The sequence below is a fragment of the Labrus mixtus genome, chromosome 10, assembly GCF_963584025.1.
Source record: "Labrus mixtus chromosome 10, fLabMix1.1, whole genome shotgun sequence".
Taxonomy (NCBI): Eukaryota; Metazoa; Chordata; class Actinopteri; order Labriformes; family Labridae; genus Labrus; species Labrus mixtus.
Window position 1 is genome coordinate 11,903,563 of NC_083621.1, and position 27,008 is coordinate 11,930,570.

The window sequence follows — 27,008 nt, forward strand, 5'->3', positions numbered from 1 at the left end:
AAAAGAGAAGAAACGAGCATCAAAATAAAAGTACTTATGTTGCAGAATGAACCCAACTTGATATTCTATTTTATCTTTTATTTCAGGTAGTCATTTATGATAAATGAAATACTGAGCTAGTAATTCAAAGCTAGCTAAGATTTTAGCTAATATAATGCTTAACAGTAAAATGTAGTTCATTACCATTTCATGATTATATATGGAATTTTAATATATTTGCTATATTGTAAATTATAACATAAACTTTATATATCCAATGAATCTTCAGTTGTGAGAATCAGATAGTTTTCCATATTAAATCTCATTCAGTTCAATAACAAGCTAATAATAACCATCTCAGTATAAGGGTACATCACTGTCCACAAATGTTTAAGGATTTAAAAAGTGTTTTATTGTCTCCGCCACACACAGACTCAAAGAAAACTAAAGAAAAAATATTCATGTAAATGTCTCCCTTGAGATGCCTCAGCTCACTGACTTGTATCACATCCCGAGAAATAATCAATTCATACCCACCAGGAGCCTGTGTGAAGGTTTTAATGAGCTTTTGTCATTGTCTCACACACATGAACACACACTAGAATCCTAATATTGTAATAGCTTGATGCAAAGCTACGAATGATCTCAGACAATAAAGGTCAAATTAGAGTGCAGCTGAAGGTCAATTCATCCATATTAACTCACACCTTTACACAACGTCTACTCGTTACCTAAATCATTAGTGAGAAACACAGAGAAGATCTGCAGAAGAGCCAGCGTGCACTAAAGAAGAAATCATCCATTTAGGAGTCGTCGTCCTGCTGAAGAAGTTCTTCAGATTTTTGAGGCAAAGCGAGCAGGAGGAATCTGGATGCTGAGCGTAGCAGCGGTGTCCACAGCAACCAGAACTGACAAATCCCCTCTCACAGTTTACTCTTCACTGTGGCCTCTGTCGGGAAATAAAAGAGAAAAAAGGAAATTTTTTAGGACAAGGGAGGAGACCTCTTTACCTTGGTCATTCAGCGGTTAATAGCATTTTGGCCTTTGGAGCGCCTGGTTGCTTCAAAGGGATCTGTTACCCAGGATTAGTCACTCTCAGTCCAACATGGCTAAAGACACACTCAAAAACATGCAAACACACACACACACACACACACATACACATGAAAACAGACAGCCATTGTGGGTAGTGCCAGGTGTTTGGAGACACATAAGGTTTATAGTGGAGAGTTGGAGGCCTGCCTGCAGTAGCTCTGTCACACACAAAGACAGTTCTGGAACATCTACCAGCCAAACACCAGCGCTGCTCACTCACTGCTGCTAGGAAATCTGACGCACATCCATTAGAGGACAAAGACACAACCGCTAGCACAGTCTTTTTTTTTTTTTTTAAAGGGACACACCTGCGCTTATAGAAAAAACATCTATTTATGTTAACTGATCTGCGTGAGGAGATGATGCTGTGTCACAGTTTGAAACAGCAGCAGGTCGAGTGGAAGCTTCATCACAGAGCTAAGATAACAAACCCCCCTTTAACTCTGAAATAACTGCATTTTTACAACCTGATGCTAATGTCACCCTTTAAAGCAGCATGAATTTATTTTCTTTTGTGTAGCAAGGGGGCTTAGGACCACACTCTTAACATAACACTGATATGACCTGAAAATGATTATGGCAGGAATACGTTGCAAACATCCACATGAAAAAAGAGCTACACTGATTTAGAAAATATATAATATATTATTTCTTTTTTTTGCAATGCAAAAATTATCTTAAATGAGTAACCCCGAACTTCAGATGTTTTAGAAATACTTTATAAATCCCTGAGGGTAATTCTGTTTTTTTACACTCTGTTATGAGAGACATGCTTCTCACACACAAAGGCCTGAGTCACAAACATGCACAAACAGGACCTGCAGACATGTATTAGTGGAGAGATGTCTGAGTGGGGCTGCTAACACCGCTATGCAGGGAGTGCACCAGAGCTGTTGGGGGTTCGGTGCCTCGCTCAAGGTTCAACTTGGCAGTACTCGGGAAGTGACCTGGCGCATCTCCAGCTACTAGACCAATTCCACATTATGGTTCACATCGGGACTTGGACCGATGACCCTCCAGTTCCCAACTCTAGTCCCTACGGACTGAGCTACTGCAGCCCAAATGAATAGAAGATATTTGAATTTGAATGCCATTTTAGATGCTAAATACTTCTCTTAACACAAGTTAGTTACAAAATGTGTCCATGTTCCTTTGAGTTCAGAAAAGATGGAGGACAAACTGTCGGATTAAAGTGTTCTTTTCTTTTCTTCTTCTTAAAAACAGCTGACTATATGACCTGCTCTAATTGGCTGAAAGTTGCTAAATCGTGTTGATACTAAGAAACCTTTCAAATTAATTCTAAATCTTTGATCTATTGTTAATGTTAAGGTATTATTTAAGTGACAATGAATAGTGGTGAAACACTACAAATTAAAAAACGCATTCGGCCAAATTTTACATTACATATCGTCCTCGCACAGAAAGAATTTTGGCTGCAGCTAAAATGGGCTCTGTGTGTAAGATGATGTACAGTTAGGAATGAGGAAGTTGTTTTACCATCATTTCCTTAGTGTTGAGAAAATTTAAGAGAAGACCTGAACCAACTGTGGTGATGTGGCTTATTTGGACATCAATGGACGTCATTGTTGCTATGCTACAATTCACTTGCTTCTCACATGTTCATGGGTTTGTTGACAAAATCTAAAAAATAGAGCCAGATCATTCAAGCTCATACTTAATGCATATTATGTGTTAGTGTTAGGTGGTTACTTTTGCTTAGTGGTTGTTACATTTTCATCTAAAAAACACTCTTCATCAAACTCTGCATTTTAATAAAGTAGAGAATACAAAGGCACCCCAGTTTGAGAACCCATTATTTTTTAGCAATTGATCTTCCCCGAGGCTGGAATTGAAATGAGAGAGAAATCCTTCCTGGTATCGGACACTTACTGGTCGGATCTGTCTGCAAAAAGATAAAAAAATATTAAGAGTCTTAACCCACTGTCTAAGTTTAAAGCTTATGTGAGAGATTTGGCTGCTAAGTTGATTGGATTCTGTTCTTATTTTTAATCGACTTCCCCTCTTTGCTCTCTTGCTCCTCTTCAGCTCCTTGTCTGTCAGAGAGAAAAACACTGACATTCTTAAGTTCATAGGTTTATTTTTAGTTTGATGTTTGGAAGAGAATTATTCCTTTCCTTGTGTAATCTTTTTGTTGCTGTATAGCTTAGAATTGACTTATTAAATGTCATCCAAACTTTACAATATCTATATTGCTTTGAAATGTTAAATTGCCTTTTACGTCTACACGGATTGCTATATTGAACCCCACAGATGTTTCTCAGTTGTTTGACTTTACTTAACTGAGCCCATGAAATGTGTCCTCATTTAAAATTAAACACAACACTCCCTGCTTTGGTTTCAGTGTCAACCTCGCTTCACTGCGTTAGATTGTGTTGTGATTAATCTTTGGTGTTTTTTGAAGTACATTTTGTTCCGTAACAAAGAAAGACTCTTGAAAGAGAAAATTAAAGATAAAGAAGATTAAAAAAAGAACACACTAAGACTGGGAGATGACTAGACAATGATTCAGGTCCACATTTGTTTCTTTACACATTTCTTATTGTGCATTGAGATGTAAGTATGATTGATCAAGCTCTCCCTGAATAATTCAGGTAAAAGGAAATAGTTTAACTACATTCGATGAAGGACCCTGCAGCCCTGCGGAGGAGAAAACATGTAGGATTTGTGTTTCTGGTTAAGTTTAGCTTTGGCAGCAGCTGTGTGCCAAATCATATAAAAAAAAAGAAAAGTTTCTAAAATGGTCGGTTTTCTCAAACACACAAAACAAAGTGAGGCGAGAGGTGAGTCTGATTTATAGCCGTGGTAAAGCTGCACATTAGAGGTTAAGTCTGCAGTTGTAATACCAATGCTTAATTTGAATAATTGAGTGAATGACTGATCATGCTTAGGAGCCCAGACTGCTGGGCTTTACAACACTATCAATCACCAGTGCAATCAAAACAAATGGGTGAAGTCATCATGTCACAGCTTGAGCCAACATAAAATTTACGTATTTGCTAAACTTCATTTAACTGTTCAGATCAATCTGCAATGATGTCTCAAAAGACCCTTTATGTACATTCTGAGACAGGACTGGTAAATTGAGGAAAAAAAACATTGGGATTAATTTCTATTACTTTTAAACACGACACTTGTCACCCTCAAGAAAAATAAAAAGCTGAACATTTGCTTCTTCAGTGACATTTTGTTAACTAGTAGTTTCCATAACCTATATTAAAGAAGGCAAAGAAGGCATACAGCAGCACGTTTCATTAAACCAAGGTGGAAACACACTAATAATGTCCAGACTATGAATAGTGCTGTTTGGTGGAATTGTTAGGATGTCCATCAACGAACACGTCATCTTCATTTCACTCAGTGGTTATTATCAACGTCCCTCATGACTAAATGTTATTTAGTCCTGTCGATGATGCAGAGAACACACATTTTCCTACTCACCATGCTGGTTACCTGAGCAATTAGCTGTAGTCGCGGGTCAGGCTAAAAAAAACATAAGGCCAAACACAGATGACTGACTAAGAAATGTCCTCACATGTCAACTGGCCAACACTGCACATGAAAAAAACAAACTCTCACAAACACACAGGGTTTTTTTTTTTGTAAAATAAGTCCTCTTTTACAGTTAGCTAAAACAAAGTCAAATGAAAACAAGATGAGACAGTTAATCATGAAGGACATAAAGTTTGTAACTTCAACATTCACTGAAGGGACATCATATCAGTTCTTCTAAGACTGATGAGGAGACAGAACAAAAACATTTTAAAAAGCTGCTATTGAGGTTTTTCAACATGGTTTTCATTAGTTGTGTTTCATTGGCTGACGTTTATTTAATTGTATTTGTTGAATGGCACAGACTGTAAAAAAAAAAAAGTGATTATGTGGATAAACTCGGTCCTAATCATCCTCAAATGTCAGCCTCTGTTCTTGATTTGGTTTGCAGATTTTTTTCTTGTGTGAATCTTTTGTTTTTGTTTTTAGAATTATAGATGTAAGTAAAAGAAACTTGGCTTGTGACTGAGCACACCTTGTCTTGTCTCCACACAGACACATATACAGCTGTCACCTGTCACATACTGATGGAATCCAGATGTAATGCAAGACACTTTAGAGGTGAGTGCTAAAGACATTTACATGTGAGAATTGAATTCCTCACCCTATGTGTACAAATCTGGAACTTCACAAAACGGTGGTAATGAGTGTTTTAGGGAAACCGACGTGTAACTTGTGCACTTTAGATTGAAGTAACATAACTCCTCTTACTCTTTTTTTATTATGATGAACTTCAAATGTTTGGATCACATCACAGGATTCTGAGAACATTTTAAATCCTGCATGTGTCCCTGAAGCTTGAGTGGATGGTGCTCTTCCACTACTCTATTGTACATGCAGCTGATAAATGTGAATATATCGGTTCCAATTAACACAGTTGAATAGAAACGTAGAAAATATCTCATTTTTAGTTGCTCAATATAAAAAAGAAGAAAATATTTGTTTTTCTTCTCCCTTACTGAAATGATACCAGACTGTAGTAATCATATCACAAGTGCATCCACCAAAAACTCTGATATTACACCGTGTCTTAAGTCACCAAAATACATGTCAGACCCAAATACAGCTCTAATCAATCATGGGAATTTCAAACTACATGACTAAATGAATCAAACAAACAGATTCACAAGTGCAATTGGGCAATCAATTCAGACAGTCAGCTGAAAAAGGCCATGCCAATAAACACAATATGTCACATGTACTGTACACACAGTATCTGTCAAACTGGATGTGTGTGTTCTTGCATTAGAATCACCTGATGAGACGTATATCTGTTTGTCCCCTGTGCCTGTGCATTTGAATGTTACACAAGTCTCTGCATACATACTTGTATGTTGTGGAGCAGAGATAATGTTAATTTAATGATATTTAACTCAATGAAGCGTGGTATACATGTATATAGTCTGATGTTTCTGGTCTTGTGTGTGTAAATGTAGTGCATGTGCAAAAAGCACAGTGTGTGTCTGTTTCTGTGTGTGTAGTTAATTTGACCTGGACTGAACTGTCATCACTGCATTTAGACATTTGTGTGTTTGTACAGTATGTGTGTGTATTTGTGTGTGTGTGTGTGTGTGTGTGTGTGTGTGTGACTGAGAGACAACTCACCAGCAGGGAAGTAGAGCGGGAGATTTTGCAGATACAGCTTCTTATCCGTCGGCAAGAACACACAAAAGATGACTCTGTCCAGCTGACACACACACACACACACACACACACACACACACACACACACACACACACACACACACACACACACACACACACACACACACACACACACACACACACACACACACACACACACACACACACACACACACACACAAACGGTCTTTTATTACAAGCATATGCAATAACTGTGTATTCATCAATAGCAGGAGGGGAATAATGTAGCAGTGTGTGACATTGTGCAGCAGTGATATCAGGAGAATGCAGCAAATGCATCAGTCCATTACTCCCCTATTAGCAGCCTATTATGATCATGCCACAACACAAGGCTTATTACACTGTGAGGCATCACAGAGTGCTGCAAATGTACAAAGAGAGACAGTGCATGTGTGTGTGTGTGTGTGTGTGTGAAGAGAGAGAGAGAGAGAGAGAGAGACAGAGAGAGAGAGAGGGGGGGTGGGGGGTTTGAAAGACGGATTTCTGTGCAGTGAGTCCTTTTGTATTGTATCCTTGTGTTTGTGTCTAAAGATGTTTGTGTGTGTGTGTGTGTGTGTGTGTGTGTGTGTGTGTGTGTGTGTAAGAGAGAAAGTCACTTTGTATGGTGTCGTTTTGTGCATCCCCTCAGTGTTACACTCAATGTGTGTGTTTTTGTATTTCATTTCTGTGAGAACCCCTCCTCACACACACACACACACACACACACACACACACACACACACACACACACACACACACACACACACCACACACACACACACACACACACACACACACACACACACACACACACAACAATAATATGACATTGGTCAGCTATTTTACAACCAAAAACAATCTTTAAGCTCTGAGTCTGTGCTCTGTACTCTTCTTTAGATCCTTCCTCAGCACTCCATAATATTCTGACAGACACACTGTAAAGTAGCAGTACTATATGTAGCCAAATGATTAAAACTACTGTAGCTACAGTAAAAAAAAAAAAAAAGGCTTCAAGGGATATAAGCGCCACTGTGTGTTCTCTCTCTCAGACTCTGACAAACATTATTCCAGTATATGTCTCTACAAAGGTTTGGATTCTTCTATTTTGTAGGCAGTGCAAATTTATAGCCAGGCTGTTTCTTTCACTCTGTGCTTGGTGTGGGAGTTTAAGTCTTATTGCTTTCAAATACAGACATTTCTGCAGCCTGTTAGCCTGCAGTCTGTGTTTTTCACTCCCAGCTTGTTGCACAATTACCATCACTTGCCACAATTTGGATGCATGGAGGCTAAAAGGAAAGATATGGGAATGCGTGGTAAGTAACTACATCCCCTGGGCCAAGGTTCCAAAGTCCCAGACCTCCACAGTTGCATCCACTTGCGCCATTTTGCAGCCTCATGCATTCAAATTAAAGCAAATGCTTGGGAGGAGAGATGTAAAATGGCCTCCAGAAATCAGTAGCAGTGGGGAGCTAATTTTGATGCTGTTGCAAAATGGACCCTGGAGATGCCAAAGCTAACAATAAAAACAACAAAGGATGAAAATGGCTCTCTTAAAACTGACGGTCTTACAGGAAACAGTCTGAAAATGTTCCCTTCTCAAACAGAAAATCTGTCTGCTCAAGAGTTTATTTTTCACACCCTGCACAGACTTCAGCTCACTGATCTGTGATGGAGAATATATTTGAACTAGTAGACATGAAGTACATTAAGTCCTACAGTATATTTGTCAACCCACAACATTACCTTTATTTAATAGTATATGTGTTACCATATTCCCATTAAATAAATGTAAAACATTATCATTTTGAAATAGCCATGAACAACCTGGGTCCATTTAATAACTGCTCTGGAGCTTTAGAGAACATCTCATTAGAAGCAGACAGATCTGCCAGTTATGGTCAAATTTACATTTGTTATCATGAACATTTTGGCTGAAGAGCTGAAGATTCTGTTCATTGTGAATATCTACTCGAATGTTTTCTAAACTTCTCCTCTGAACAGCGGAGCCAGGGGCCAATCTAAGATAACCTACACATCTCTGAGGTCAGAGTCGGTTTACATCTCAAGTGTATGAAGCCGATTTTGTGTTTTTGAAACAGTTTGTTTATTCTCTCCATAAAGTGAGCTAGAAGGATTAGCACGTGTGGCTACTTGGTTTAAACCACGATCAAAATGATCATTCTATATTTGTTTTAAACACTGACACAGACATTTATGATGTTCTGTACCTCTGATTATGACCTACCTCTACATCAAAATATACATTCACCACGTGTATGAAATCAAACTGTCTGCCTGGTAGTCAGTGGTCTTTATTTTTAACTGTGCTGTAATCAAGTTATTTTTCAGCCCATGGCTGCTGCTAACTCTTTCTGGCAGATATTCTCAGTTAGATAACTTTTCCCTTTTCCTACCAAGAAGGAAAGTTTGCCTTTTCTTAAGATCTCCAATAAGCTTCATATCTAACTGATTGGAGTAAAGTCCTCTTATATAATGATGGCGTACATGAACATGGGACGGTGAAGATCATATATCTTCAGCCCCTAATGTCCTCCCACCCTCACCACACACACACACACACACACACACACACACACACACACACACACACACACACACACACAAAAAGCAATATAATTCCTCCTTGTTTAATATATATATATATATAGCCTATATATATATATATTTTTATACAACAGTATATTTTTCCTCTACATGTGCAATATTTATATTTATTTATATTCTGTTATCTGGCAAGACACTTTTTTATACTACCTCATGTAAATACTTCTACACATATTGCCCATCTTACCTGAATGAGAGTTTTTGTTGTTTTTAGCTGTGGATGACTGTATCTGTGTGCTTTAAGATGAAGCTTTATAATTTCGTTGTACATTGTATAATGACAATAAAGACATTCTACTATATTCTATTTCAGACAGGCTGTTTTGTCAAATGTCATGCATTATTTTTGTTAAAGCTTTCTGGGAACCTTACAGTCAATCTAATTGGCTGAATATAAGAACTATAAAAGTTAGGAGCTCCATTATTACCAATGTGGTGATTCAGGAATAAATGATTCATGTTTTGTTATTACACTTGATGCAGAGTTCTGGCACACTGCCCTGTAACTGCAGTCCATCTTGCCTCCCACTACGTCTGTAATTTTCAATTTAATTTCCAACGTTACAGCTCTTCAAGCCAGCACAAGCCCAACAAAACACACTGTAAAAAACGTGCAGCGGGAAGGGGCTCAATTAAAGATTGAACTCAATTTCCTCTGGTGAACAGTCTCACTTTATATGTATGCAAATAAACTCTGTCCCTCAATCTCATTTGCTCACAATAAAACTTTTTTTCCATCCCCTTAAACAAACACACAGTGGAAGCATTTGTGGGCAGGGTGTAAATGAGAGTTTTGTTGAGTTTGCTCGCTGGTCTTATTTTGTGCCGTTTATGTTTTGTTGACTGTCGGCCTCTACGGTGAGACGCGAGATGTTTAATGCTTGTTTGTCGAGCTCGTCTCAGGCTGATGGCATAAGTCGACTACTATTGCTGCAGAGACCCGGGAGACTAAAGCGCTAACAATAACATCGTCAACAACCTCACAGGGAGGTGATACAGCACGCTGCTTAGATAGAGAGAGAGAGAGGGAGAGATTGAAAAGAGGAGTGGGAGGAGACCTGGAAAGTTAAGGAGGAAGAGAGGAGGAGAGTTTAGAGCATGTGAACGACTGATTGGAAAGTTTCCTCTTTGTTCCACACAACCCCCCCCCCCCCCCCAACTCTGTCCCTCCCCTCCAGTCATCTATTCCATCACTTTGTCTTTTCTCAGCTTGCTGTTTCTCCGGAGAGACAGAGAGAGAGAGAGAGAGCGTGTTGTGTGTGTGTGTGTGTGTGTGTAAGTTGGGTTTCGTCCCGTAAGGAGCCAATTAAAACACAGACTTGGCCATGAGCATGAGAGCCCGAACCCAGGAGTGTTTGTGCTTAAATGAATGTGTATGTGTGTGTCCCTGAGTGTGCGTGTGTGTGTTTTCTCAGTACACCCTTCTCCTCGCTCCCACCAGAAAACAAAAACAACAGCTGTGAAAGGAATGATACCTAGAGGAAATGGAAGTGGAAAATTGCCAATCATGCACACATAGCAAACATACACACACACACACACACACACACACACACACACACACACACACACACACACACAAGCGCGTGCGTATGCATGCATACCCACCTTGTCATGATGTTTATCCAGATACTCCCTCACAGTTGCCAATGCCTCTTGCACAGCCAGCTCAGGTGGATATCCTGCACCATCACACACACACCACATACACACAATGTTGAAAATAAAACACAGAAACAGGTGCAGTGTGTTTGCATTAGTTGGTTTCCCGCGCTAACAGGTATCTGTTCTTTTTTTTTTCCTGTTCTGTGTTTTCTCACTTTCCTTTCCACCTGACTTGCATACTCAGAAGTGATGCATTCACAACACACTTGTTGGTTGCAACAAGCTAGGAGACAGATGGAGGTGGACTACACAATCTCTTCCATATTCATCCGGCAACCGAGACCTTTCAGTGCTGGAAAATTATCCCCACTGCTGGAGGCTCAACACACAGGCAGTAAAAAATGCATCATCTGGCCAAACTGCTCAGCCCGAACAAACACATACTGTGTGATTATACAGTAATTATTCCATACATCAGGAGAGAGGCTGCAACATGGGGGAATACATGTGGGCACAAATTAGCACTGAAAAATAGATTTATTCCAACAGTAAAATAGACACATGCAGTATTCACATGGCAAGAGGTTGACTGTTATTATACATTGTACTGTAAATATAAATCACATTACTTAAAAATATAAAAATATAAATGTTTGCTCTATTAACACCGGTCGCACTTTTCAGCTCTTTTAGTTCAACATTTAAATTCTAAATTCAAATTCAAATATATTTCAGGGATTTTGGGAGTTGGAAATGCATTTCTTAAAGATGTAAAATGTTCACCATCTTCGCTAATAATGTGCCGGAAGCAACCAAAGCATAAATAATATCTTTAAGGTTATTTTAGGGACTCGTAGAACTTTGTTAATTATAGCCTTTGGAAATTACTTTTACAATAGCAATATATGATATTGAAGCAAATAGTCTCATTAAACACCCACAGATATCTAATTAGAAAAGATTTACAGTTGTTCATAACATTCATAGAACACAGTTAATTACATCTAATTTGACCATTTCTTCAATTTCTGAAGACTGTGGAGGTGTCACATTTGGACTGACGTCTACCTTATTGTCATCTAGAGCGTATGTTCATCATGTAGAAAAAAAGTCTAACCTCCTAAAAATGACTAATTTGAACTGAATGGTGAGTAACAAAATTCATATCTATCCATCACACAATTAGCATGCACATACTGATTAGCTGAGTCTATTTGTTCCTGAACTCACAGTGCAATGCTAATAGTTAACACTCACACTTTACCTAAAGCTGTATCCCCTCCACTAATGCTACTGAACACAGATCATTATCTAGATCATTTAGCTGCTGTATGACCTCTCTGATCATCACCTCATGGAATGAATGGGAGTCATTTACTATACATATATTTCATACATTCTTCATGGGTAAGTATACATTTAAGAAGACATCAGAATAATTGGCCATTCATAATAGTGCCCAGGTATTCTGCTGAATTTAAAGCTTTAAGATCATGTTAATGAATTAATTCTTGCATTTTGTCACCCATGAAAAAAGTGTTTTATTGTGTTTTAAAATAGTTCATTAAGTACCCTTAGAATTATAATAAATAAATAAAACAACTTTTTTACAATAACCAATGTATGCAGAAGATAATCAAGGTGGCAAAAACAAAGAGTCTAGTGACCTTATGTAACACACAGCATAGCACCTCTCACCTGAACAGGAACGAGGTATAATAATACGGATTGATTGAAAACACCTGTGTGTGTGTGTGTGTGTGTGTGTGTGTGTGTGTGTGTGTGTGTGTGTGTGTGCACTGCCTGAAAGAGCAGTATTGTGTGCCTTTGAAGTACGGTGATGATATTATTTCCTCTAATGGTTTGCTCATTTGATTTTGATTAGATTTTTTAGGGCTCCAAAATAAGTTCTAGGTAGATTTGATGTAGTATTGTAGCAACATCCTTTTATAATTTTCTCAATTTCTCCACATGAATAAGTCGGTGTGGTACAGTGAGTGGGTGCTTTAAGAACTGTTAAGCAATTAAGACATTTATTCTCATACTTCAAGTCTTGAAAAAAATTAATTTGTGAGACTAGTAGGAGATTTCTCACAGACTCAATCTGAGCGGTGTCCTCCTCCTCTTTCTAGCAAAGCTGAGAAGTGTCAACAAGCTGCCCTGACACCCAAACCCACCCCAGGGAGCGTGTAAGCACTGCCCTTAACTCTCTCCACTACCAGTGTGAAGGGGGATTACGGTCAATCTGACACAATCTCCGGCCTAATCTATTTTAATCTGCTGGTCTTAATCCAAGGCCTTAATCTGAGAACCACCTCTGAGTTGCAGCAGATAATGTAACAAGCGGCACCAGGCAGCATGGCACTCTGGTTAAACAGAGAAAGACTGATAATGAGAACAAGCACATGATGGAAAACCCAGCCAATGTTCACAGTGTTTAATCTGTTGGACTCAGATTTGTTGTTGTTGATGTTGTTGTGTAAAAAATTATGTTTTTCTCTCTTACTCAAAAGGGAAAAAACAAGTTGAATGTAAAGCCTCAAGCACCCGAAACACACGGAATAACAACAAATACTTCACAAGTGTAAATGTCATACATTTGTACCGCTTTTAGCAAGAGTCACACATGAACATAACACTCACTGACCGTAGATTCCAGTGGAGATGCAAGGGAAAGCCTGCAGGGGAAAGATGACAGACAAAGTGGTTACAGTTTGTTGCTGATCACAGAACAACCAGCTGTTATTTCACACACACACACACACACACACACACGCACACACACGCACACACACACACACACACACACACACACACACACACACACACACACACGCACATAAAAAGCCCACTCTCTGCTGGAGCTCCATGAAGTCTTTCTCCTGATTGTGTTAAATAGCAGCCTACGTCTTTCTTTGACTTCCATCTATTTATAGACCAAACTGACATCATGGATGTTTGGAGTAAAAAGGACTGTTTTGCACTAGTAAAGTAATGATGTGAACCAAAGAGGAAAATATCACGTTAAGTTATTGCAAAAGAAAGTTTTAAATGACATCTCCGTCCTGTTCAATTTGGTGATGTCGGAGGTTTCTGTTGGTAACAGCAGGAATGGTTGAACAACACAGGTCCCAGAGTTACTTTCAACACCGCACTAGAGTAAAAAGGTATGGTATTTCAGCGAATAATCGTCTTTTTCCATCACACAGGGCATGCTGTGATCAGGTTTTCACAACAGGACAGATTTGTAAAAGGCGTTGTTGTAGTAAGAACCTTCACCTGCAGCTCTTTATCGAACAGCTCACCGTGGCTATTTCACTTTAAAAGCCTCCCGTGTTGCAGCAGTTGAATGCTTGTAAAGAACTTTTTTTTTATGTCCTGAAAGACTCTCCGAGGGCTGAAGATTCAGACCATGAAACACAACATCCCATGGTTTGAATCTTGTATTGTTTCTTTATCCTGTTGGGGAAATGTGTTGTATTTCTCATTACACATGTTTCCAGTCTCCTCTATCCTTGCTATACGATAAAAGCAAAAGAAAGAACGAAACAACTCTAGTCCCCAGACTTCTACTTCAATCAATTTCAATTCTGATCAAGCCTTCACGAAGCTGCAGTTTTCAGAATTAGCCGATTCAAGAGGGCATTTAAAGTTTCACGTGTCCTTATTATCTAGAATCTTCTCGCTGTCTTAAGCACAGAACACAGAGAAGTATATCTTTAGCTCACATCAAAAAAAAGCTGCTGATTCTTTCTCTTTGTCAAATATACTCAAACTGATTCATTAAGTAGCTCATTGCAACCAGAATGGAAACAATTACAAAGACAAGTAACGCTTCATCCGTACATATGAGCATGTGAGTATTAGAGTATGTTAGTAAATATGGCTTCTGTTGATAACATAAATTACAAACAGCAACATTTAATTGCATACATCCATCCCCTCCTGTGAACCCCCCGTGACAGAGCAAGTCATTCAAAACCTGCTCATGAAAAGCAGATTCTTAAAAAAAAAAACATGAAAGCTGATAAATGCTGAGGTGATCACTGACTGTCAACACATGCTGAAAGTGTTAATCATACACAGTTTTAAAAAATGTTTCTTAATATCCGAAAGGAGAGGGATTTAATTGTATCTAATTGAGATACATGTCAGGCAGGTTCATGCTCCACCACTACTTCTGAGCTGAGAGAAGCAGCCAGGAAACTTCAAAGTAAATCAAATCTGGCAGATCCTCAACCTGCTGTCAAATGCTGCCGTACGAGCAGATGCTTGGATGCTTTCTGAGACTCCAGATCTGTACGTTTGACCAGATTGTGAAGCTGGCAACTCGGGGTGAGAGCAGACACGACTCACAAGTTCCTCAAGACGAAAGGGAAACATAGAAGTCAGTGAAAGTGCACTTCAAACGTGAAGCTCATGGGGCTTAATGTTTAAAAAAAAAAAGTTCCCTTGGTGAAGTAAGGTTGTATTGAAAAGTCCAGTCTGTATCAGGAATGACACAATTAGAGAAGTGACGGTTAATTTGGGATTTTGGGCTCTACATAAAAAGACAATTATTCAATTGTATACTGCAATATGAAACAAATCAATACATTATGCCATACTAGAAAATGTATGTACATAGATGTATTTAAGGTATCAATTAAAGCTCCTGTAAGGAGTTTTTAGCTGGTTATGAAACAAATTGAAGTAAATATAAATGCCTTATTATGTGCTACAAAAACAAAAAAGACCATTGAATAAAGACGGGGAAGGTGTCTGACAAGGAGACTAACTTTGTGTACAGTTACCACTGTGTAAATATTAATGGATGCAGCCTGAGTGAAGTCACCCATCTGTTACTGCAGGGGACTTTGGAAGCCTGTCGGTGGCGGTCCCCATGCTGGAAATGCTCTCTCAATCTACTCTAACTTTCAGTCTACCTAACAACGGGCTAAAAGCTGAGGCGGATATTCAGCCTCGTGACAATCCGCTACGTTGTGCTCGTCTGTCAAACAGCCACTCGCCTAACTACGCAAAAAATTATAACGGATGAGTTATACAAAAAATGGACCCCCGTACAGTGTGTGCCAATGAAGACATTAACTAATCAGACCAAAGTCGTTTTTTTTTGTAACAGGCTGTAAACATATATGCTGGGATGGTATGTGTATGTGACTTCCTGGTCTCGTGGAGCCAGCCTCAGGCGGACCCTCGAGCAACCGCAATTTTTTTGCACCTCTGCGTTGGCAGCATTTTTCAACACCGGAGGTTGCCGCTCGAGTCCCGCCCCAAAGACTGACTTTTAAAAGACGGTAGGGTGAGAGTTTACTCACAAAAATCAGTCAAAGACATGAGAGGAACCGCTGTGTCCACACAGGGGTCACTAAAATCAAGAACAACCAAAAGATCCTCACAGTCTGTCTCTTGTTTTAACCCCTTTTGAATGAACCCAACGGCTGAATTTCTTCTGCGCAAAGTAATGTTTGTACTGTAATGTAACCACTGGTATTTTAAGCAATGACCTCAGTTTTTGAAAAACATTTTTGACATCTCCATTTCATCAATCATTGCCTTCACTCTTCACTTAACAGGCCTCAAGTGATCAACAACTGTTTCAGGTTGGAATCCTGACTTCTGCTTTAGACAACCTTGTTTTGGTTAAATTCAAAATATATTCTGTGGTTTGTATTTACTTAATCAAAGACTGCAGCAGCATTGATTTAAACAACCCAATGATGTCATCAAGAGGCTGAAAGGCCTTTGTTGGTTTACCCATCATGTCATTTAGGACGAACACAATCTTTCTCCTAGTACGCTGAAGCCACATATTTGACTTTTTCTTGTTGCAAAAACTGCAAAAACTACACAAATACATGCTCTCATTCTGAATCAGATTATCAACAGATTATTTCTATTCCCAAAACGATGTGATCAACTAAAAATGAGGGACACTGCAATAGATGAATCCCCATTTTAATGATGTAGCCACCATCCTGACTGAAAGGCAGCCGATGTGTCAGAGTGCGTTCCCTCAGCAGAATGTGCACTTTGCAGATAACGCTTAGTTTATAAGTATGCATTAGTGTGGGAAGAAGCATACAGTGACAAGATAACAGGGGAAATTTAGTGAGAATTAACTGTCATGTGTTTGGGAGGGGAAAGCTTGGTGTGGTGTGTTTATTACACTACTCTCATGAACACACGTGACACAAAGTCTGCCCTGCCCTCTTTTATCTACCCCTGCACCTGCCCCAAGTCACATCTGATGGAGATCTGCACTCTACTTGGTGCCCTTTATGTTGCTTTGGTGTTTTTTCTCTGACTTAAACACCTTGTGCTGTAGTGAAACCTCCCACCTGCTGTGATTCCTATAAACTTCTTACACTCAACAATCCCACCTACCCCTCCTGTTCCCCTCTCTCCATCTCTCTCCGTCTGAATTTAGTTTAGTAAAAAAAAAATCTTCATGGTTTTAAAAATTATCTTCCTTTCTTCTCTTTACTACAACAACCACAGGTTTTGCTATCTCTTCATTCTTCCCTCCCGTTTGTCCTGGTTTTAACCACCCCTTCATCTCATCCCTCCATCCTCACCACAGAGCGAGCTTCATTCTTGGTGGCTGCTGTCAGGCTGTTTTCGTAGCACGACCTCAAGGCTTTTTTCTCCACCTCTCCAACTCCTCCTTGTGCAATCGGCCCCACTGTGTGAATCACATCTGCAGGGAGAGAGAGATGAGAAGATGAAGCACTTCTTCCAACAGTGTGACAGATAGAAAGTGAAAGTGTGAAATGTAAGTAAAAATATATTCAGTTCAGTTTAATGTCAGCAGCCAAATCCACAGTTATTCAGTTTTCATATTGACGCAATGTTAAATATACTTCGAACCAAATGAATAAAAAAGATCAATGTAGCCCAACTACTGACATCAAAAGTCATTATACTTTTTTTAGTCATTAGCACCATAAAACCAGATACCTAAATGTTTTCTGATATCTCACCACTCCATTTACAACTTCCATTTAGTAACCAATACCATGTTCAACTTTGTTCATGACTTGAAGGTTTCTATTATTTTCACTGCATAATCTCATGTCACATCAAATATTTATGTCATTTTAGTTTTTTAAAGATTCTTAATTTCACAAAGCTTTGCCTAATATCAACAAAGAAAGATGTTTTTCCGTCATTCGTCACAAAAGGTGCTTAATGAACCTGGAAACATTGAAAGCAAACATGGACACCTCACATCAACCAAGCTTCATAAAACCAAAGTGTTGTGACTTGATTTGTTTTATTGCAGCCCTCACATCACAAAATTATTCAGCAACACGTTACATTATTTTTATTATGTGACGTAAAAGATTGAACGTCGTAACCATAGGAACATTTCACATCTTTGCCATCCATCCAACATCATGTGAACTTGTGCAGAAGGTGGTGAAAGTGGTGAAAGTGGTTTTGAGACACTAAATTGCTCTTTGGTAGATTTTCAGTTCCACAGAAAGTTTGAGTCTTGATCCAAACCTCTCTAAATTCTATAATAAATGAACTAATTGAATTAATTCTAAAACATGAGGACATCTGTGCAGACTCAGTCGCAGATGTGAGAATGTTAGGTAAAAGGTAGAGCAGTAAGCCCACGGTAATGTTTTGCATTATTTTGACTTGAATTCCCATTTGGACTTCATTAATCCTCTGGTTTTGAATAGCTGAAAAAAAAACTGTAGTTGTGGGCAGTTAGACTCAAACCAGGTTTCATATGAAATGAATTCAGTACTCACTAACCTGCTCTGTCTCCTCTCCCACATTCAGTGTGCAAAAAGGGGTTAATTGTGGATTTAAAAGCTAACCTGAGGAGCTACAAATACATTGCTGTTACTGGTTTTAAGGCGGCATTTCATATTTTTTTTGACTACATGACTGGAACAGACACATGGCTGGTTAATTCATAGCCAGTTAGACAGTGTGCAGGAGTTGTTCATGCAAATGTACAGGTCAGTCATTGCCTTGATCTGCCTCATATATTGACTATTCATCTTACAAGAAGAGTGAGACATTGTATGGACTTTTCAGGCTATACTAAAAACAAAATGTTTTTAGTATAGCCTGAATGGAAATGTTTCCTTGGAGTTGCTGGCCAAATACCTACAAGTGGTCTGTATTAGCAATTATCTGGCAACCTTATACTCACAGGATGAAGGTGCCTGATTTCTAAAAAATACTATGATATACCACAATATTTAAGTCAAGGGGAACATGGTGCCCCTAATGTCTCTGTCTTTTCAGGCCTAGCTTCTTGTTTAAGTAACCACCGTATTAAAATATCTGTAAACAAATGAAATACTGATTGCTAAGGTTTGGGTTAAAGGTCAACATATAATTGATCTACTGCATTGAATCTTTGCTTGAATACCATTAGTTTAAAGCTGATACAGTGTTTTTTAGAAAAGGCATTACCAACATGCACCTGTGAAAATAGCTTGTGGTGTATTTATATGTCTGTATTTGACATGTTCTTTCCTGTCACACTGCTTTGGGGCTGTGAGAACAGCATTTCGTCTCTTTTATGTCTACAGATAAACAAAGAAAATGACAAATAAACGGGATCGTCAGTCTCTTTATTAAACCCCTTTATAAAATTAAAATATAAAAATAGTGTCCATGTTTTCAGCAACAATATCACACAGTGTTTCAAATTGATCTGAACTAATAAACTTGTGTAATGTTTTCCTGTCATGTAGCTGCTGACACACCACTAATTCAAACTGGGTTTTCATTGTCACGTTAATGACTGCTTTGTTTCTTGTCAGGTCTTTGAGGAGAAATATTTCAAATGGACTAATTGATCGAATAAAGGGTTCATGCGCTGAAGGCAGAGGAGAGAGAGAGACAGAGAGAGGAAAAATAAACCGGCAGAGAATGAGGATCACAGAGAGCTCGAGTTGAAATGTGGTTAAACCAGCATCTACAGGCCGACGCCAACGCTGCCACACATTCTGATGAGACTCAGCATGTAGCTCTCAGCGTGAATATCAACACTCAGGCCGAGCTGGACGGATGCCTCAACATATACACGTACTCACACACACACACACACACACACACACACACACACACACACACACACACACACAGACACACACACACACACAGACACACACACACACACACACACACACACACACACACACAGACACACACACACACACACACACACACACACACACACACACACACACACACACAGACACACACACACACACACACACACAGACACACACACACACACAGACACAGACACACACACACACACACACACACACACACACACACACACACACACACACACACACACACACACACACACACAGACACACACACACACACACACACACACACACACACACACACACAGACACACACACACACAGACACACACACACACACACACACACACACACACACACACAGACACACAGACACACACACACACAAAAAGTATTTTTGATGGTTTTTATATTATCCATTATTCTACATTTGTGAAGAACAGCACTCTACAGACTGTCATCCTGTATAGCAGACAGCGAGGAATGTAACATTGAGATAATTCTCACCGTCTGGACTCATGACTAGGACAAGGCGTCTTTCTCTGTCAAATGGATTTACAGGGGATCGTTTGTTACGGACATCCATGATAAAACACATTCAGCAGAAAGTGAACATCACACTTCAACTGCATGTGTCATATCTGTGTGTTCAAGTTTGCTTCAATTAAAGGCTTTATATGCGATTTTTCACACTTAAATATAATAGAAATCAAGTATATCCTCTGAAAATAACTGAGTGAGTAATGACTGTCTACAATGGGTGTAACACCCGAGTCCCACTGTCTGTGATGCTTTCAGAGTTTTCAGAGTCCTATATTCAGTTTGTTTACATCGCCGGGACGGCCGGCCGACTCCTCACCTCGCGAATAAAAGTAGTTTAATTGAGGGACTAGAGAAAAGAAGAATAACATACTGTACTCACTGCTTTACAGTGTTTCTAGATCACGGTCATTTCAGGTAAATTTACATGTAGTGTGAAGATACGAGCATCATAAAGATCACTAGCTTTAGCATGCTAACACAACAATGCACAGCGAGTTGTTTTGTGCTCAAGGGCGACATCTGCTGGATCAAAACAATTTCATATAAAGCCTTTAAGTGTTTTGTCATCTTTGACTTAGAATTTGAAACAGTATTAAACATTTGTGGTTGGCAAATCCCAGTCAGCGTTGTGGCAGCACTGGTACAGCTGTCTTTTATAATATTGGTGATGTTTTGTCTGTATGTCTTTTGACCCTGTGCTTTTTTTTTTTGTTTGCTTTATAAATGTTTTCTAATGGACTCCTGATTCTGGCAATAAATATGATGATGATTTATATATAATGATAACTATAGTATTTATTATAAGATGGGCGTATCCATAGCAGCCAGTCTTTACCTCCCATATACAAACTGGAGAAAAAGAAGAAAAACATGAAATGTTTTCTTGTATCAACTTCCCAGAAAACCTCTACAGCACATGTCAAACTCAAGGCCTGCATGCCTGAACAATTATATTCAGCCTGGGAGATATATTTTATCATGATTTATGAGGATGATAGTAATATTTGTATTAGACTGTTACTATACTATGTTACTATAATTATACATGTTGATCATAGCAGTTTTAAAGGCATGTTTGGAAAAGGATTTGAACTTGGAGTACAGTGCATGCTGAGCACTATAGCTGCCTTCATCCTGAACCAAATGTAAGAAGAAATATTGCTCATGCTGACATTATTGAAGAGGAGAAAATGGAGCTTAAAGGCGTACAGATCATCAAAAGCTATATGCGCCCATGTCTCTGTGTCCCTATTGGATCAGAAGTGTTTGGATGAAAGTGTGCACCATAGATTGTATTAAAGAGTGCAGCCTTCAGTAGAGTCCACAGATCTGAATTGAAAGGAACTTATAAGATGACAGTCCTCCATTGGAACACCCGGTGATGAAGGAGCGAGTGCTCCCTGAGAAACCACTTGCACTGCGTGAATTTGCACAGAAAGAAAAGTATGGGGCTCCAATCAAAGCTGTTGATGGCTTCAAGACTCTAATATTCACCAATCGCATAGATTATCAAAGGATTACGCTATATCACATAAGAAGAATGTGGATTTTGAGTCCACTAATGACACATTTCAATGACACCTCCTTTGTGATCTTAATAGATCTTTGCCTTGATCTGCCTCATATATTGTCTATTCAATTTACATTACGTGTGAAAAGTGTCCCCCCCCCCCATCTCCTGTGATGCTCTTAATCCACACATGTCAACTCTCAGCTCAGTCTGTAGGTGCTCATTTCAGTGAGTGTTTTAACCACTACAATGAGCACTGCAGGCCCATTAGATAAAGCTCCACTAACAGTAATGTTCTGTTCTATTCTCTTTCTACATTATGTCTTTTATGGTCGGTGAGTGCAAAGGGTTTCAACCGTCTTATTTTGTTCATTCACATTTAACTACAGGCTGGATCAAACTCTTCAGAACAAATAAAAGGAAGAGACTGAGACCTAAAAGTGATGTTCAGAGCAATGACCCTCATTTGTTTTCTACAGTTAGGTGTTGCATTAATGTGCATAAATACTTGGGCTCCTTTTTCTTTATAAATGATAAATAATTTGTAGAAAATGTCAATTTTAATTACCTCGAGCCCCAGGTGACATTTTCACAAATTGCTGTATTTGTCTGATGGACAATCCAAAATCAAAGAGGTCTATTGTACAACTATAAACCTGTAAATATGCACATAATCACATTTGTAAGGAGCTCGAGTAGAGATTCATTGGTGATTTGCTTTAAAATTGATGTGACGCCTGATTTTTAGACTTTTACATTACATTAGAAAACCTCACACAAGAGATCACAGAAATGGAATCAAGCTTCATGTCATCATTTGGTTTATTCACTGCTGATAGAGTGAGCTGTGGTGAAGTTCACTCATATCTGCAATGTTTGGTGGACTTAGTGTCTGCTGACAGTTGTTTTAGACATCACATCCTCGTTTAGGTGGGGTAATATGAGCCTGACATTAGTATTGTCTTTTTGATATAGAGGGCCTCCAGTGAAGGTCTTGCAGATTTGGTTTGGCAGAACCCAAGTTCACATGTGCGCTTTTTAAGTAATTCTCCTCATGAGTATTTATCTTATATATAAACTTTCTTCATCTTAAGCCATTTGATTCTCCTGAATCATTCTTGTGTGAAGTCAAGTCTTACAAATTTCCTCAACAGATAAAATAATTGACCAATCCAACAACTGTTTCTGCCTTACAATCATCACATCATCACATTATGAATTCACCTACATTAAATATAGGAAATACAGACTACTCCTACAGCTGTAACTGCAGTTGTATTTTTCTTTGTCTTGGCCTCATTAAATACATATTCTGATGCAAAATCCCTTTTTACAGCAATATACAAGGCAATATGAAGGCAAGGATGCTTTAACATAACTTACATCAGTTGTCAGAGAGTGTTAAAAACCCGACCTTACACTGTCACAACAGGGAGAAAGACAGTGGTTTTTAAACCGTGAATTTAAGAGCTTCTGAGAACAGGCAATAGGATGAATCACTACTGTGAATCATCGCCTGGTGAGCGGCAAGAGTATTATTTATAGTGTTTGAGGATGCAGCAGATAGCAACCGAGAGAGATTAGGACACGTGAATAAGTGAACTATACGCACCATGTGAAACACTAACACACACAAGGAAAGAAAAGGCAATACATGCAAAGGAGAAGTAGCATCAATTTGGTAGATTATTGTTTTGTTTATGTGTGTGTGTTGTGTTATTGTTTATGTTGTCAAGTGTGTGTTTACTCTCCTCTCAGAAGTCAGAAGTCAAGAGTGAGCATGTGCTTTGGAGCAGTCGTTCAGCCAAGCCAATGTATCAGCTGAGCACTCAGCGGTATATCTAGGTTCACAACTCGGTCGTGTGTGCGTGTGTGTGTGTGTGTGTGTGTGTGTGTGTGTGTGTGTGTGTGTGTGTGTGTGTGTGTGTGCAAAACTATATGTGCAGGACAGGTTTGGTTCAACACTGGGTCACTTGCTGGTCATTCATCTGCATGTCATGTGCCTAATGTTGCTGAAACACAGTGTTTCTAACTCACACCGGAGTAAAGGCAGAGCTTTTCTAAAACTGAATCATAATCTATAATTATATGGAGATTTTTTTCCCACCTTTTCGGCCCTGTTTAAAAAAAAAAAAAAAAAAAAAAAATCCATCTCTGCTTTCTTTCTTTTTATTCCCCTCTCTTCCTCTTCTTTCCTTTTCCCTTCCACTCAATCCATCTTTGTTTCATTCTCCACGTCCTTTGTCGTCACTCCCTCCGTCCCTCCCTCCTTCCCCATTACCTCATCCAGTCACCCACCTCTCCTCTCACCCCTATTACCTTCTCCTCCATCCAGCCGTCACCATCCTTCTATCCTCTCCTGTTTTATCCATCCTTCACCCTCCCATCATCCTACCTTGTCACTCTCATCCCTCCATTATCCCATCTACCCCTGCATCCTTTTCCCTCCCTACACTCCTCCATTAGATATTCCTCCCCCCCTCCCCCACCTCTCCCTCTTTCCCCCTTCTCTCTCCGTCACCTGAGGTAGACAGTTCTGTCAGGAGCCGGCCTTATTTACCGCCTCTCTTCGCTCCTGTTTACATTATCGATCGGCAGGGTTGCTTTAGTTCCACCATACATCAACACCACCTCCCCATCCCCTCCTCCCTTCCCCACCCAAGTGTTACGGCCGCTGGCTCACATTACCCTGAAAGACAGAAAGAGAGAGAAACAGAGGGGGGGGGGGGAGCTTGATGGGGAGATGGAAAGCTAGCAGAGCATGTAAGGATGTGTGAGGGATTTATGTGTGAAGGAGAAGGTGCGTTAGGTGGTGTGTTATGAAGTGTGTGTGTGTGAGGAGCGGTGTTAAAGGGTGAGAGTGAATATGAGTGTGTGGATATGTGTGTGTATGTGTTATGCGTGTGTGTTTAAAGTGCGGGAAACATACTCAATCGTCTGGTGTGATTACATGAGGCGGTTGTAAGCGCTTGCTAACAAAAAGAGGATTTCAAATTCTCATTCAGTGATTTCAAAGTCTACAAAACATGAGCAGAAGTATGTGGAAATGCTTACATTATTTTTGATTGATTAATGCATCGTTTTTTGGAAGATTTAGCACATTATTTTGGGACCTGACTGCAGCAGTTTGGCTGCCTTAGAACCACAAAGAGGTTTAGTCATGTTGGGGGATCAGCACGTGGTCATGCAGTTCATCCCAAAAGTGCAGTCTTTATAGACCTGATTTGTACATCAGGGCACCCCCCTTTGTTCTCTGTCTGACCCACAAAGTTGTAGGAGCATTTCACATGAGGTGAGTTCTCTTCTCTCACCACAAAATGTATGGGAGAAATAAAAATGTATCCAAAACCTTAATGACAAGAACAAGGTCTGGAGATGTCAAGCTGTGCTCATTGTCAGGCATGTCATTTTATTTGTTTGTCATTAGCTTCAGCATAGCGAGAAGCTATTCTTGGCGAAGGAAGCATTTTTGATTTTGTTGTTGAAATGATGATTTGTAGAAGCAAGGAGAATAATGAAACAAGGATAAATTCCTCAGAATTCTGTCAGCTCAGAAGTCAAATATTAGAAGCAGTTGGGTGTAAAATTAGTGCCCACCTCACTGAGACCTTGGACTAGGAGTCCACAAGGAGCGAGGTTGCGAGAGAATAAATGAAATCAACGACCATCTTTCTGATTTTGAACTGTGATGATAGCGTTATCACCATGACGATGGTTTTCAGGTTCAAGTGTTGAACTGGTGTTGCGGGCTGCAGCTGCTCTGGTGCTGCTGGAGAACTTCACTGATGCAACACAGTGAAACTGCCCTTCCCCTTTGTTGTGCTCTCATTGACAGGTTTAATGATGGTGAAGAGGGCTCCAGTTAAGATGTGCAAATGGATTATTAAATGTTCAGTTGTGGTGAAATGTGGGAGTGGAAATAAGACACATGCGCAGGGATTGAATCTGTTGAAACAGAACCTGGCACACGTGTGGCTTTCAAGTTCAGACCAAAGAAAAGCTTTCATCCTTAACAAGGCTGCACGGATAAAGCAATGGTTATTTTGATATGAATATGTGCAATACACACTTTAAAAGACTGTTGTTATCAGAACACTGACTGAGAAAAAATATTATTTTGAACCAAGCTCTATCACTCAGCATGTGCTGTTTACAGAAAGAACACTGGGTGTACTTGCTATGCTTTCACACCAATTACAGATCAGTTGAAGGCCCAGCTAGCCATAAACTACTCTTAAATTAATTGGAGACAATTTTGCAGTGATTAAAAAAAATCATATAATCTAGATTATTTTGGATTCAGGAGGGCCATGTTGCAAAATTACACAGTTTCATTGTGAATTTACAGATATAATGTCATGCATCAGTCCCCTGAGTTTGTTGAGTTTAAGTATGTGTATCTTGAAAATGCATGTCAACTTTGGACTGCAAAATTGATGGCGCTTTTATTCAAGAGCACTCCACCTTTTCCCTCTGTTTACAAATGCAAACATGCTCACAACAGACATAGCTAACCTACAATATATCAGCCACTCTCCTCCCCTGCAAACCAATGATTAATGGACAACCTGCCCTTTGATTAAGATTTTCTAAAACTTTCAAATTAAAAACAATATACAGTATGACAGAAATGTCCTGAGGTGTGTTTGTGTTCAGCTCAGATTGTCAGAGTCAGTTTGTGGCCGTTATCTAAAGTGTTTCTAAAGTGTTTTTCGGTCTCTGGCTGTTTGTTGATTAATGAGGGAGAAACTTAACAGACCAGCTCATTCATGCTGATTTTGCACATAACAGGAACAAGCCGTTTTATGCCGTCTATAGCCAACAGCAGCCGTCACTGGGTTAGATGCAAGCAGTGCAGAAAAGCAGGCATGTAATGACCACTTTTTATCCTCCTTCGTAGAGGTTAAATGTTCCCACATTATCATTACAGGAGCTTGTGCACATGTGTTGGTTTATGATATGTAAAATAGACTTTTAAAGCTGCCTGCAGATGGATGTTAGTGTGTAGTATGGATTAATGGCCGTCATTACTCTGCAGTTGTGCATTTTGTTGTGACATATTGTGTCCTTGCTTCTGTGGGTCTGAAAGGGAATATTTTCCACACACAGGAGGGAATCCTGTTTAACTATTGTTAAACAGTTGCCAGGCCTTTAAATGTCTACCCTGCAGTGGGTGTTTCCAAATGCTCTGAACACGAGTCGTCAGATGGTAATAAGGTATTCTGCACAGTGATTTGATTTGAGCTGAATGTCATGTAAGTTAATTGAGCAGTTTTCTCGCTGAATGTTTAAATCTTCAGCCTTTTGTTCTCTCCTCTTGCTCACAGACTTGTCCAACCACGTTT

At 39.4% G+C, this 27,008-nt stretch overlaps 1 protein-coding gene across 3 annotated transcripts in view; it reads right to left on the reverse strand.

Moving 5' to 3' along the window:
• Positions 1-803: 803 nt before the first annotated feature.
• Positions 804-27,008, reverse strand: part of macrod1 (mono-ADP ribosylhydrolase 1) — a 111,824-nt gene continuing 85,619 nt past the window's right edge. Inside the window, exons 6-11 of one of the 3 annotated variants that reach the window (XM_061048279.1) lie at positions 17,097-17,218; positions 13,166-13,196; positions 10,522-10,595; positions 6,250-6,331; positions 4,534-4,575; positions 806-928 (exon numbers count right to left, since the gene is read on the reverse strand). In XM_061048279.1, coding sequence (XP_060904262.1) covers positions 4,571-4,575; positions 6,250-6,331; positions 10,522-10,595; positions 13,166-13,196; positions 17,097-17,218 — 314 coding nt within the window. In that variant the 3' untranslated portion in view covers positions 806-928; positions 4,534-4,570. Of the gene's footprint in view, positions 929-4,533; positions 4,576-6,249; positions 6,332-10,521; positions 10,596-13,165; positions 13,197-17,096; positions 17,219-27,008 lie in introns of all 3 variants that reach the window. The other 2 variants (XM_061048280.1, XM_061048278.1) reach the window with 2 other exon arrangements.